The sequence below is a fragment of the Ursus arctos genome, unplaced genomic scaffold (genome assembly GCF_023065955.2).
Source record: "Ursus arctos isolate Adak ecotype North America unplaced genomic scaffold, UrsArc2.0 scaffold_14, whole genome shotgun sequence".
In the NCBI taxonomy this organism is placed as follows: Eukaryota; Metazoa; Chordata; class Mammalia; order Carnivora; family Ursidae; genus Ursus; species Ursus arctos.
The window spans coordinates 19,540,197-19,551,963 of record NW_026622808.1 but is presented as its reverse complement, the minus strand read 5'-3'; the positions used below and the strand labels follow the sequence as shown (position 1 = coordinate 19,551,963).

At 56.2% G+C, this 11,767-nt stretch overlaps 3 protein-coding genes across 6 annotated transcripts in view; 1 reads left to right on the top strand and 2 right to left on the bottom strand.

Moving 5' to 3' along the window:
- Positions 1-265: 265 nt before the first annotated feature.
- On the bottom strand, positions 266-4,931 carry TIMM29 (translocase of inner mitochondrial membrane 29). The gene is made up of 2 exons (XM_026481424.4): positions 4,724-4,931; positions 266-4,644 (listed from the first exon to the last, which is right to left on the bottom strand). Exons 1-2 carry the CDS (start codon positions 4,815-4,817, stop codon positions 3,956-3,958), a joined length of 783 nt encoding a protein of 260 aa, XP_026337209.2. The 5' UTR covers positions 4,818-4,931; the 3' UTR covers positions 266-3,955.
- Positions 4,932-4,946: 15 nt separating this feature from the next.
- On the top strand, positions 4,947-10,273 carry YIPF2 (Yip1 domain family member 2). Of its 3 annotated transcripts, none has more exons than XM_044377798.3 (10): positions 4,947-5,053; positions 5,206-5,266; positions 5,663-5,820; positions 5,912-5,992; positions 6,974-7,061; positions 8,316-8,432; positions 8,524-8,690; positions 8,766-8,948; positions 9,054-9,167; positions 9,248-10,273. In XM_044377798.3, exons 2-9 carry the CDS (start codon positions 5,236-5,238, stop codon positions 9,147-9,149), a joined length of 921 nt encoding a protein of 306 aa, XP_044233733.2. In that variant the 5' UTR covers positions 4,947-5,053; positions 5,206-5,235; the 3' UTR covers positions 9,150-9,167; positions 9,248-10,273. The 3 variants fall into 3 exon arrangements, with proteins under 3 accessions (XP_044233733.2, XP_026337208.2, XP_026337205.2); XM_026481423.4 differs by having other exon boundaries at positions 9,039-9,167; positions 9,265-10,273; XM_026481420.4 differs by having other exon boundaries at positions 9,039-9,167.
- CARM1 (coactivator associated arginine methyltransferase 1) overlaps positions 9,360-11,767 on the bottom strand; it is a 40,050-nt gene continuing 37,642 nt past the window's right edge. The window contains exons 13-16 of one of the 2 annotated variants that reach the window (XM_026481417.4): positions 11,576-11,688; positions 11,390-11,467; positions 11,064-11,132; positions 9,360-10,899 (exon numbers count right to left, since the gene is read on the bottom strand). In XM_026481417.4, the coding sequence (XP_026337202.2) occupies positions 10,757-10,899; positions 11,064-11,132; positions 11,390-11,467; positions 11,576-11,688 (403 nt within the window). In that variant the 3' untranslated portion in view covers positions 9,360-10,756. The remainder of the gene's footprint in view (positions 10,900-11,063; positions 11,133-11,389; positions 11,468-11,575; positions 11,689-11,767) is intronic. The other variant, XM_026481418.4, reaches the window with a different exon arrangement.

Sequence of the window (11,767 nt, the reverse complement as noted above, 5' to 3'; positions counted from 1 at the left end):
TTATTTATTTATTTATTTAACAGAGAGAGACAGCCAGCGAGAGAGGGAACACAAGCAGGGGGAGTGGGAGAGGGAGAAGCAGGCTCATAGCAGAGGAGCCTGATGTGGGGCTCGATCCCAGAACGTCGGGATCACGCCCTGAGCCGAAGGCAGATGCTTAATGACTGAGCCACCCAGGTGCCCTGTTAGTTCTATTTTTAATTTTTTGAGGAACCTCCATACTGGTTTCCACAGTGGCCTCACTAATTGACAATCCCACGAGTGCGTGAGGGTTCCTTCTTCTCCACGTCCTGGCCAATGCCTGTTATTTCTTGTCTTCTTGATACCAGCCGTTCTCACAGCTCTGAGGTGATACCTCGTTGTGGTTTTATTTGCATTTCCCTGATGAATGATTTGAGCATCTTTTCATGTACCTGTTGGCCATCTGAATGTCTTCTTAGGAAAAATGTATATTCGGGTCCTCTGCCCATTGTTTAATCAGATTGATTTTTGCGATTGAATTGTGTGAGTTCTTCATATGTTTTGGATATTAACTGCTTATCACATATATGATTTAAAAATATTTTCTCCCATTTGGTAGGTTGCCTTTTCATTTTGTTGTGAAGAAGGTTTAGTTCGCTGCCATTCCACTTATTTTTGCTTTTGTTGCCTACTCTTGGTGCCAAATCCAAAAAAATCATCGCCAAGACCGACGTCAAAGAGCTTACTGCTTGTTTTCCTCTAGGGGTTTTATGGTTTCGGGTCTTGAACCCATTTTCAGTTACTTCTTGTGGGTGGTGTAAGATAGTGGCCCAGGTGCATTCTTTTGAATGTGGTTGTCCAGTTTTCCCAAACCATTTATTGAAGAGACTGTCCTCTACCCATCGTATATTCTTGCCTTTGTTGTAAATTGACCGATCATATATGCACGGGCTTATTTTTGGGCTCTCTATTCTGTTCCATTGATCTGCGTGCCCGTTTGATACTGATACCATACTGTACCTTGTAATACGCGTTCTCGGGAAGCGTCATGCCTCCAGCTTTGCTCTCTCTTGAGAATTGCTTTCACTATTTAAGGGCTTCTGTGGTTCCCTACAAATTTTAGGATTTTTTTTTCCTATTTCTGTGAAATGCCATTGGAATTTTGGTAGGGTTGTACATTGTTTGGGGTAGTATGGACATCTTAATAATACTCTTCCCATCCATGAGCACTAAATTATCTTTACATTTATGTGTCTTCAATTTTTTTTTTCATCAATGGCTTGTAGTTTTCAATGTACAGGACTTTCAGTTCCTTGGTTAAATTTATTCCTAGGTGTGGATTTTGATGCAATTATAAACAAGATTGTTTTATTAGTTCGTTATTAGTGTTTAGAAATGCAACACTTTTGTGTATTTTTATATCCTTCATCTTTACTGAATTCATTTCTTCTATCAGGTTCTTTTGCTGGGGTCTTTATAGAGTTTTCTATATGTCATCTGCAAATAGTAACAGTTTTACTTCCTCCTTTCCAATTTGGATGGCTTTCCTTTTTCTTATCTAATTGTTCTGGCCCAGGTCAATCACAAAGCTAGTGTGGAAGCTGAGATTCAATCCCTAGTTTTAAGTCCCACTTCTTCCTCAGACCCTACTGCCCTTATGGAAAGAGAGTTTGTTCACTTTGCTGTTTCTGGTACTGGGTAGAGTCTGCGGGGCCTCTTTTGGGCTGCCCAAATGATAGGGAGCCAGTCCTGCAATGTGTCCCTCTCCCCAGCAGGACCATACAAGTTCCTACCCACAATGGACACCTGCATCATCTCCTTTAACTCTTCCAGCATTTGCTGGGGCCCACACTGGACTGAGCACTCTAGGGTGCTGGGAGATCAGCAGTGAACGGGACACCCGGACCCATCCTTTGGGAACCTGTGTATAACCCAACACCCAGTCCCCTTGTCTGATCTAACAGCTCCAGTCCATGAGCTTTACAACAACTCAGGAGGCAAGAGGTACTGGAGAGGGAAGCAAAAATATGGTAGGACTCCTCTGGGAAAGGCTGACCTTCCAAACAAAGACAAAGCCATGCAGATGTAGGCCTACACTAAGCCCCTAAATTCCTAGGAACATTGAGTTGTCTAGTTTGTTACCAATTACTCCGCTGAGCTTCACACCTACAGGACACACCCTGGCTGAAGGTCAGAAGTGGCATTTAATAACCAGCTCAAGCAGTGAGGCCATGCAGCTCTTTCAATACTTCTGATCACAGTGAGGAACAAGTCTCACTTGATGCCAGTGTGTCTTAAACCTTTCCCTGAGTTTGGTTCCCTGAGTCTCTTTCTTGAACAGAGACATCAGGATTTAGTTGGAGCCTTTGGCAGGTAACACTGTAAGATTACAATTTAGTTATCACTTGCCTTTTGTCTTTATTACATTTCTTTTTTATATTATTTCTGTATTCAAGTTGTATTTATGGCTAATGGGAGCAGCATTTAATAATGTCTGGTAGGATGATGTTAGGATCAAATATAGTACCGGGTTTGAGGATTAAGGCCCAGGACTGGGAGTCACAGTTTGAATCATGGCTCTGCCACGCCTTGGAAAAAATCAACTTTTGGAACATCCCTTTTTCCATTGTAAAATTTAGACTCGGACTTACAGGATGCTCCTGTTCCAAAAATACGGACATAAAAATCACCACGTGTCCAGCACACCCATAGTATGAATGGAAGGTCTAAGTACCAAAACCGAGTGGCAAAACACACGAACTCAAACATCACAACAAAGATGGCTGTTTCATGGGGTTTTTTCTTTGCTTGAGTAATCTCTATAGCCAGCATGGGGCTTGAACTCACTACCCCAAGATCAATTGTCACATGCTCTTCTAAGCCAGCCAGTCAACCCCTCGCTATGCTTTCATTAACTAAACACAGGCCACCTAGGTAACAGAGGTAATCTCATTCCTCTATCCATTTTTAAAGCAGGATTATCACAACCTAAGTACCAGCTTTGTACACTAACCTATTCCATCCCATAGGATTCTGGGTTTCCAGGGTTACTGAACTATAAACAGAATCTGTGATTCCGTGGATAATTCCAGATCAAAAAATGCTTTTCCCTTCCAAATCACTTTAATATGACTGTCATACGTGGGCGGGGCGGGGGGGAGTTGTTTTTACAAAAAGATTCCCTGTAAAATCTGTAGTCATACCACTGGCTATCTCCTGGTTGGTAAAGTTTATTGAAAACATTACCATTTGGAGTAAGCTGGGTGAAGGTTACACAGAATGTCTTGTGCTATTTTTCTACTTTCCTCTGAAACGTCTTTTTTTTTTTTTTTTTTTTTTAAGATTCTGTTTATTTGAGAGAGAAAGCACAGGAGCTGGGGGAGCAGCAGGCAGAGGGAGAGGGAGAAGCAGACCCCCCCCCCAGCAGGGAGCCGGCTTTGAGGTCTGGATCCCAAGACCCTGGGATCATGACCTGAGCCCAAGGCAGATGCCTCACCAACTGAGCCTCCCAGGTATCCCTGAAACTGTTTATTTCAAAATAATTAAAAATGCTACTCATGAAAATGAAAGAGGATAAACTTTTCAACTCCAAATTTAAAATGGTCTTAGGAGAGCTTTGGAATCACCTGACAAATGTGATTAACCTTGGTCGAGAGAGTGCGAGGCGCAATGAAAAAGGCTTATGTATGTATGAGGCTCATTACTAACTCTGGCAGTGATGAACATTACATGGTCTTGTCGTTTTGCTCTCCCCCAACTCCTAGACCAACCAAGACCCTAGACCCAGACCAAGCCAACTCTGAATTAGCTTCAGCTAACAAGGAATGAGACCAGAAGGAGAGTGGCCAAAAAGGCTGGGAAAACCCAGGGAACGAACACTCTGCACATAATTTATTTAAGTCACTCTGCATTTGAGGCTCGCTCACACCGACTGCGCCATCTCGGGCAGGCAGTCCGCCAGGGCTCGGGGCCGATCCGGACCCAGGCCTGGGTCTCATCCGGGGACCTCCGACCGCACTAGGGAGTCGGCCTGACTCAGAGCGAGTCTGTCCTTCTTCTCCTTCTGCAAGACCTGCTCCTCCCACAGCGCCTGGTCAACCTGATCATCGGTGAGCACGACAGGCTTGTACTTCTCCTCAAAGAGCCGCTCGTTGGTCTCGGAATGCAGCTGATGCGGCCCGACGACGCGCAGATGGGCTGGCAGGTGTTGGAACTCCTCGTCGTTGATGTCGCAGTCGCGCATCCGGGCGGCCAGCACCCACCAGCGGCCCACGAAGCCCACGTCCAGGATCCGGTCCGGGAAGTCGGCCCAGCGGGGCTGCAGGTAGCGGCAGCGGGCCTGGTAGAGGCTAGCCTCGGCGTCGACGGGCGCCTCGTACACGAGCGCGCAGAGGCCCAGGTTCACGTGGCGGAGGCGGCCGCGCCCCCGCAGCCAGAGCAGCCGCTGCACGTAGTCCTCGGAGGCGCGGTTGCGCGTGGCCGGGGCCAGCAGCAAGAGGGTCCCCGACGCGTCGAGCAGCGCCTCCTCGAAGGCCGCCTCGCTCGGCGCCAGCGCACAGCAGGCCGCCGCGCCGCCCAGCAGCCCCGCGTACACGGCCGCCCGCCAGGGCCGAGCCCGCGCCGCCGCCGCCGCGTCCCCGCACGCCTCGGCGTAGTCTCGGAGCAGCACGCGGGCCCAGGAGCCTGAGGGGAGAGAAGCAGAACAAACAGGTGAGAGCAGGCCGCTGCGGCCACCCCTCCGCCGCCTCCCGCCGCTACTCACCCAACCGCGTCCACACGCCCGGCTTCTCGGCCGCTGGGCCACTAGACTCCTCACGGTTTCGGGACCAAAATCTCTTCAGAGCGGCCGTCGCCATTCTCTTCCGGCTTGGCGGTCCTTTTTCCGAAGAGAAACGCTAGGGGTGCGAAGAAAAAGGCCCGGGGGTCTCCTGCGCAAGCGTCAGCAGTGCCGGAAGTGGCTTTCCATCGGAAGAGGATAGAAAACGGACCGGTGCCGGATGTTGCTGTCCCATCTGAGCGCGGTCGGCTGTGGCCGGGAGGCGGGCCGCGCAGGCGCAGAGAGCTTGGGCCACGCCGGCTGCGGGAGCCTCAGGTGAGGGGGGCGGGGTGCACCTGTGGGGAGGGGGCGGCGAGTTCACCCCTGGCTCGGTGCTCTAGCGGCCGAGCTGGGCTCGGGGCCGAGGGAGAGGCCTCGGGAGGGGCCGAGTAGGGTTGGGGGCGGGCGTCATTGGCCTCTGTCCTCAGAGCGGGATGCGGTGACGCCCCTGAGCGACCATGGCAGCGGCCGATGAGCTGGCTTTCCACGGTGAGTGCGGCGGCGACCGGGCCCGAGCTCCTACTCTCTCCGCCGGCCGGAGCCTCCTACCCAGCTTCCAGCTGACCGCCAGGCTGAATCCCCGTCAGCTGTGAGCCCTAGCCCCGACCCAGGCACGATACCCATCGCGGACTCGAACCCCGCTCCCCGCCTGAGCTCAGGTCTCCGAGCAGCGCCTCTGTCCAGACCTGACCCCATCCCAGAACCAGCTTTAACTCGCAGGCCCTTACTAGGAGTGGGGGAACACACCTTCCAGCTGCTCAGAATTGAGGAAGCTGGGCCCTTCGGTGGCCCCAGTTGGAGTCTTGGCCCCCACCTGAGTCGTGGGCGGAACCAAATTGTCTTGACTCCCAAGACATGCCTGTGTCCCATATTCCTTCTCGACAGAGTTCGAGGAAGCTTCTAATCTGCTGGCCGAGACCCCAGATGCGGCCACCACCAGTGGAAGCGATCAGCTGACCCCACAGGGGCACGTGGCCGTGGCGGTGGACTCGGGCGGTAGCTATGGAGCTGAGGAGGAGGCTGAAGAGAGTGACAGGACTGCGGTGAGTCCGGCCAGGCCCTGTCTGCCTCCAGCCCTGCCCCCACCCACTGCCCAGGCTGTAAGGGCAGCCACTGAAAGCCCATGCTGTGCAGCTCCTGCAGGAGGAGAAGCAGCAGCCCGGATTCTGGACCTTTGGCTACTATCAGAGTTTCTTTGACGTGGACACCTCCCAGGTCAGAGCCGGGAAGCTGGTGGGGATGGGGCTTGCAGTCACACAGGGCTCCAGCCACTATCAGTGAGCCCTTCGTGGACACCGGAGTGCTGGTGATGCCCAGGTGGGGGAACACGAGTTCCCACCCAGGCTGCACAGACTAACTGTGGTGCGCCGTCAGGATTTATGGTGGGACCGGGGCGTGCGGGAACACAGACGCACACGCTCAGGCAGGTTAGAGAAGGGCCTCCTGGAGGAGGTGAGCAGTGTGCTGAGATGGAAAGAAGAAAGAATCCTCAGCTGGGCAGAGTGAAGGGAAGCGGGTATTACAGGCACAGGGAACAGCAGATGCAGAGGGCTGAAGGTGAGAGAAGGTGTGAACTGTCACGGGAGCTACCTGTCACTTGATCTGGTTGGAGAGGGTGAGGGGAGGCGGATAGGCATGCAGAAGCCAGACCACAAATGCCTCGTATGCTGTGCTGAGGAGTTTGGGTTTTATCCTGAGGCTGCTGGGAAGCCATAGATGGGTTTAGAGCAGGAGAGGAATGAGTGGAATTAGCAGACGTGGTGCAAGGAAGGTGGATCAGAGGCCCCAGGCCAGGGACGGAATAAATCTGGGGCACAGAACGGGACATAGTGGAGAGAGCTGTAGGCAGGAGGATGCCAAGGACTTGACTGTCCCCCACCTCACAGTCCAGACATGTCACAGCATGACAGGCTGTTCAGGGCAGCCAAGCCAAGAGAAGGGAGAAGCAAAGACAAAGATGATTGGCCCAGGACAGTCCTTCAGAGTGGCCGCACACTGGGCTGTTGAGACTGGCCAGGGGAAGGGGCTCCAGCCCATCAAGAACCCAGAGGGAACATCTGAGCCCTGGCAGGCAGAGGAGATGGGAGGTCAGCAAGGAAGGAGCCTCTAAGGGCAGGGCAGGAGCTTGGCCCTTTCCTCTGTGGGGGCTAAGGGGCTCCGTGCAGACTTCCATTCTGGGCCCCACCTTGTCTCCAGGTCCTGGACCGAATCCGAGGCTCACTGCTGCCCCGGCCTGGCCACAACTTTGTGCGGCACCATCTGCGGAATCGGCCAGACCTGTATGGTGAGTGGTGGTGTGCATTCAGCTTGAGAATTCACTCTGCACGTGTGGACCATGTGCGGGCCGTGGATTCCAGCTGAGAAGAAGGCAGGGACACTCCCAGAGAGTAGGAAACACACATTCTGTCTGGGGAGACAATTGCATAAAAGGCTGCCAAGGGCAACAGGGCTCAGAAGAAAAGCAAACAGTTTAGAGGATGTGAGTTGCCATTTTGCATGGGGTGGACAGGGAAGGACCCTGTGAGGAGAATGAGAGAATGGGCCTTATTGGTGCTGGAGATGGTGGTGAGGAGATCTAGGGGAAGAACATTCCAGAAGAGGGCACAGGTCCAGTGGTGGGGCAGTATTGTCATTGGAGTACTAAGCTACGTGAAGTCACAGAAGTGACAGGAGAGACTGCACCTGTCTCGTAGGCCTCAGTGAGAGGGAATCTTAGTTAAGGGCTCCGAGGCTTTCCTCTGGCCACTGTGGGGGACAAGGGCAGACGTGAGGAGACCAGGGAGGCAGTGACTGCCACAGTCCATGTGTGGGATGGTGGGGCCCAGCCCCAGGTGGACAGCAGTGGTTGGACCATGGACTAGATCTCGAAAGGTGCAGCCGACGGGACTTCCTGACACGCCAGAGGTGGGGTGGGAGGAGAGAGAGGCAAGGATGGCTCTGGGGTTTCTGTTGGGACTGCTAGAAGGATGGGACTGTTATTTGTTGACTGGAAAGGCTGGGCAGGGAGAGCACAAGGGTGGAGCCTGGAGTTGGAGAGGACTAGATGTGCACGTGGAAATGTGGACCGTGAGCCCGTGGTTCAGGACACAGACCGGATTTGAGATATTTGGGAGACATTGGGCTAGAGGTAACATAAAGTCCTGATGCTGGACAAGATCGTGCAGGGGGTGAACACAGATGGAGAGGATGGCTAAGGACTGTGCCCCGACGGGGTCCCCATTGTTAAAGGGGTCAGGGGGTCACAGAGGTTGAGGAATTAACAGAACCGGAAGCATGAAGTCCTAGAAAGCACATGGGAGTGTTCCCAGGAGTGAGAGAGCAGCTACAGCAAAGGCTACTGAAAGGTCAGGAAAGCTGAGGGACTGAGAGCCAGCACTGGATTCAGCCACCCCAGGTCATCGCTGGTGCTGTGGGGAGGGGTCAGGTGGGGGTGGAGGGAGCTCAGAGCTGAGGAGGAGGCTTGGGTCACAGCACAGTTGAGATGGAACAAGGCACCTGTCCTGGGAGCCCTGGCTTCCTCACCACGCCCTGCCCGCAGGCCCCTTCTGGATCTGTGCCACCCTGGCTTTCGTCTTGGCCGTCACTGGCAACCTGACCCTGGTGCTGGCCCAGAGGAGAGACCCCTCTATCCACTACAGCCCCCAGTTCCACAAGGGTAAGTGAAGTGGGCAAGACCCAGCCCTTGCCCGAGCTGGGAGTGCCGCGGAGCCCCGAGGGTGACGGCCTGCCTTGCCCGTGCCCCACAGTGACCGTGGCAGGCATCACCATCTACTGCTACGTTTGGTTGGTGCCGCTGGCGCTGTGGGGCTTCCTGCGGTGGCGGAAGGGTGTCCGGGAGCGCGTAGGGCCTTACACCTTCCTGGAGACCGTGTGCGTCTACGGCTACTCCCTCTTTGTCTTCATCCCCACCGTGGTAAGTGTGGCCCAGGAGCGGGGCAACAGGTGCTGTGCGGAAGGCCTGGTAGCCAGCCGCCCATGTCGCCCCCAGGTCCTGTGGCTCATCCCTGTCCCATGGCTGCAGTGGCTCCTTGGGGTGCTGGCCCTGTCCCTGTCGGCCGCTAGCCTGGTGTTCACTCTCTGGCCTGTCGTCCGAGAGGACACCAGCTTGGTGGCTGCCGTGCTGCTCTTGACTGTCGTGCTGCTCCACGCCCTCCTGGCCGTGGGCTGTAAGGTACAGGCAGTTGTGGCTGGGCCTCGGGGTGGGGGGGGAGGGGCTCACTGACCCCTACCACCCGTACTGACCCCAAGGGCTTCGGTTCAGTTTTACTTCTTCCAGCCGCTGCCTCTGGAGCACCTGGCACCTCCGCTCCAGGCCACGTCTCTGCCCCAAGACGTCCTGCTGCCACTCACGCCAGGGGCCAAGACAACCTAGGAAGGCCCGAGCCTGCAGGTAAGGGGCCGTTGCGCGCTGTGACTGAGGGCTTCTCCCGCCGTGCCTCCCCGAGGCAAGAGTCACAGGGCTGCTCCCAGGAGTCTCTCTCTTTCAGGCCCAACGTGAGGGGACACCTCTGTCTGCCGTGCCCCTCAGACGATGACTGAAGGCTCCCTTGACACCTCAAGATCACTCTGCTACTTTCCAGACTTTTCTTACAAAGCAAACACTTTTATTTTCTATGCAAAGGTGATTCCGAGAATTTATATAAAGGTGGGAAAGGGGCAGCTGAGCAGGGAGCTTCCAGGGTGCCTGTCGCCCCCGGGCTCCCTGCCAGGCCTTCTGCTTTCCCTGATGGGACGGTTGGGAGAGCAGAGGGGGCACCCCAGCCTCAACTGTGCCTGCCCTTCCTGGGTGTCCAGGGAGCAGGTCCCGGGGCCTAGCCTGAGCTCCACCACATCCGTGTTCAGAGGTGTTAGAAACGGGGGGAGCAGAAGTAGAAGAAAATTGCCTGTGCTGAAACATACATTTCCTTGTTTATTTGTTTTGTTTTGGGGGGAGGGGGCAGAGGTCCCTGCAAGGCCCCTTCCCAGGCTGGGGAGGGACCAAAATGCCATCATAGTAATAGGGACTGGAGCGTCTACAAATATTGAGGGAAATACACAGGCCTAACGTGAGCTACAAGGAAAAAGGACGCCTTCCACGATCGATCCTTGAGGTTTCTCATGTCTGCCCCTAGCGGCTGACAGTGACCCTCCCTCCAGGCCCCGGGGCCCATGGGGCCACCTGTTCTAACTCTTGGCAGGGGTGGGGGAGGGGACCTGCAGGGGCTCAGGGACAGGACAGCAGCAAGAGGCAGGGGCCGAGGACGGAGGGCCTTCCTGACAGCCGGGGTGGGTTGTACATTCAAGTGTGAGGTGAACCCTTTGGTGGGAGGGGGCCTCGGGTCTCCAGAGGCCTGGCCCCACCCCTGTCCTGAAGACTCGGCAGGGCTGCCCCTCACCACTGAGCCTCTGAGTTGGGGAGAGGGGCTGCTGGCTCGGCCCGGCCGGCCTGGTTTCTCAGAGGGTCTGTGGATTGACACTGGTTCTTCTCGTAAAAAAATAAAATTAAAAAAAGCAGCATGTCACGCCCATTGTGACCAAGGCCTGGTAGTTGAAGGGGAGGCCCCGCCCAGTCAGGACTGCCTTCCCACTGGAGCCAGGCAAGGAGGGCAGGCGCCAAGGGACCGGCTGGGGTGGCAGCTGCTCCCCCCGCCACCTCCCCGCCAGGCCTGCAGCTGTCAGGCCCGGACACGCCTGTTACAGAAGATGTCAAACCCAGGTCAGGGTGGAGGGCAGGAGGGGGAAACAGGGCTCCCACGACATGATCTTGTGTAAAATACGGCAGCGACACACGCTCAGGGCCAAGATGTGGGTGGGCGGTGGAGTGGGGGCGGCGGCGGCAATGTTGTGTAAAAAAGTGTCCAAGTTCCCATAGCAAAGAGGGCCGTGACCGGGTGTTAGGGCTTCTCCGGTACAGGGGTGAAAGCCGCCCAGGCAGGGGGGGGTGGGCAGGGTCTTCATTTGGTTTCCTGGTGCTGTCAGTCTGTTCCACGCCAGAGGGGCCTAGCTCCCGTAGTGCATGGTGTTGGTCGGGATGGACATGGGGGAGGCCATGGAGATGGCGGGGCCGCCCATGGTGAATTGGCTGTTGACTGCGTAGTGGGCGCTGGAGCCGCCGCCGCTGCTGCCCTGGGCGCCGGAGGACCCTGTGGGGAGGGGCACGGGCACTGAGGGGGCCAGCTCTGCCCCCTCGCCCACCCAGACCCGCGGCAGAGTCAGAGAGAGAGAGAGCAGGCGAGAGGGCAGCCGGGTGGCCCGGGAGTCCGCACACTCACACCCGCAGGACCCCGCTCCCACCGCCCACCGTTACCTTGGACAATCCCCGTGCTCATTATGGAGCCCATCCGGGAGTGGGTGTGATTGACAATCCCCGTGTTGGCTGCGCAGCAAGAGGGAGGGAGGAAGGAAGGGAGACGGCGTCACCGCCCCCAGCCCGGCCCACGCTCTGTCACTAGGGTGTGGGGAGGGTGGGCGCAGCGGCTGCAGAGTGAGGCAGAGAGGAACGGAACACGGGGCCTCCGCCGGGAGCCCCAGGAAGAGAAGGTAATGACGACGACGACGGTGGTGCAGAAAGCCCAAGCCCTAGGCAGCCGTGGCCGCTCACCCCGCCACTCCCAGACCCCGGGGGACACTCACCTAAAGGAATCAGGTTGTTGTGGCCCACGCTGGAGCCGCCGGCAATAACACTGCTCAGGTCGTAGGCAGTCGGCATCCCTGTGCACAGAGAGGGCGAGGTCAGGGGGTGGGAGGCCGTGTCCGGGGCAGAAGAGCCCCAGCTTGGCCCCGGGAGCGCCCCGGTGCCACCCTCATGGGGCCGCTCACCAGCCACAGCCATCCCACTGCTGAGGTTGTAGGTGCTGCCCGTGTTCCACATATTCTCCGAGGGGGATGTGTAGTGGGAGCCGGGCGGGGGCGAGGGCGTCGTGCCTGTGTATCTGCAGCACAGACAGACCAGTGGGCAGGGCTGAGAGGCTGCGGGCCAGGAGGGGCACCCCACCCCCCCGCCCCCCTGTT

Excerpts from the sequence above, each read along its gene's own strand:
- TIMM29 (XM_026481424.4), bottom strand. The coding sequence starts at position 4,817 with ATGGCGACGGCCGCTCTGAAGAGATTTTGGTCCCGAAACCGTGAGGAG. Across the intron at positions 4,645-4,723 it reads GGGCGTGTGGACGCGGTTGG|GCTCCTGGGCCCGCGTGCTG; the intron begins GTGAGTAGCGGC and ends CTCTCCCCTCAG.
- YIPF2 (XM_026481423.4), top strand. The coding sequence starts at position 5,236 with ATGGCAGCGGCCGATGAGCTGGCTTTCCACG. Across the intron at positions 5,993-6,973 it reads TTGACGTGGACACCTCCCAG|GTCCTGGACCGAATCCGAGG; the intron begins GTCAGAGCCGGG and ends CCTTGTCTCCAG. Across the intron at positions 8,691-8,765 it reads TTGTCTTCATCCCCACCGTG|GTCCTGTGGCTCATCCCTGT; the intron begins GTAAGTGTGGCC and ends TGTCGCCCCCAG.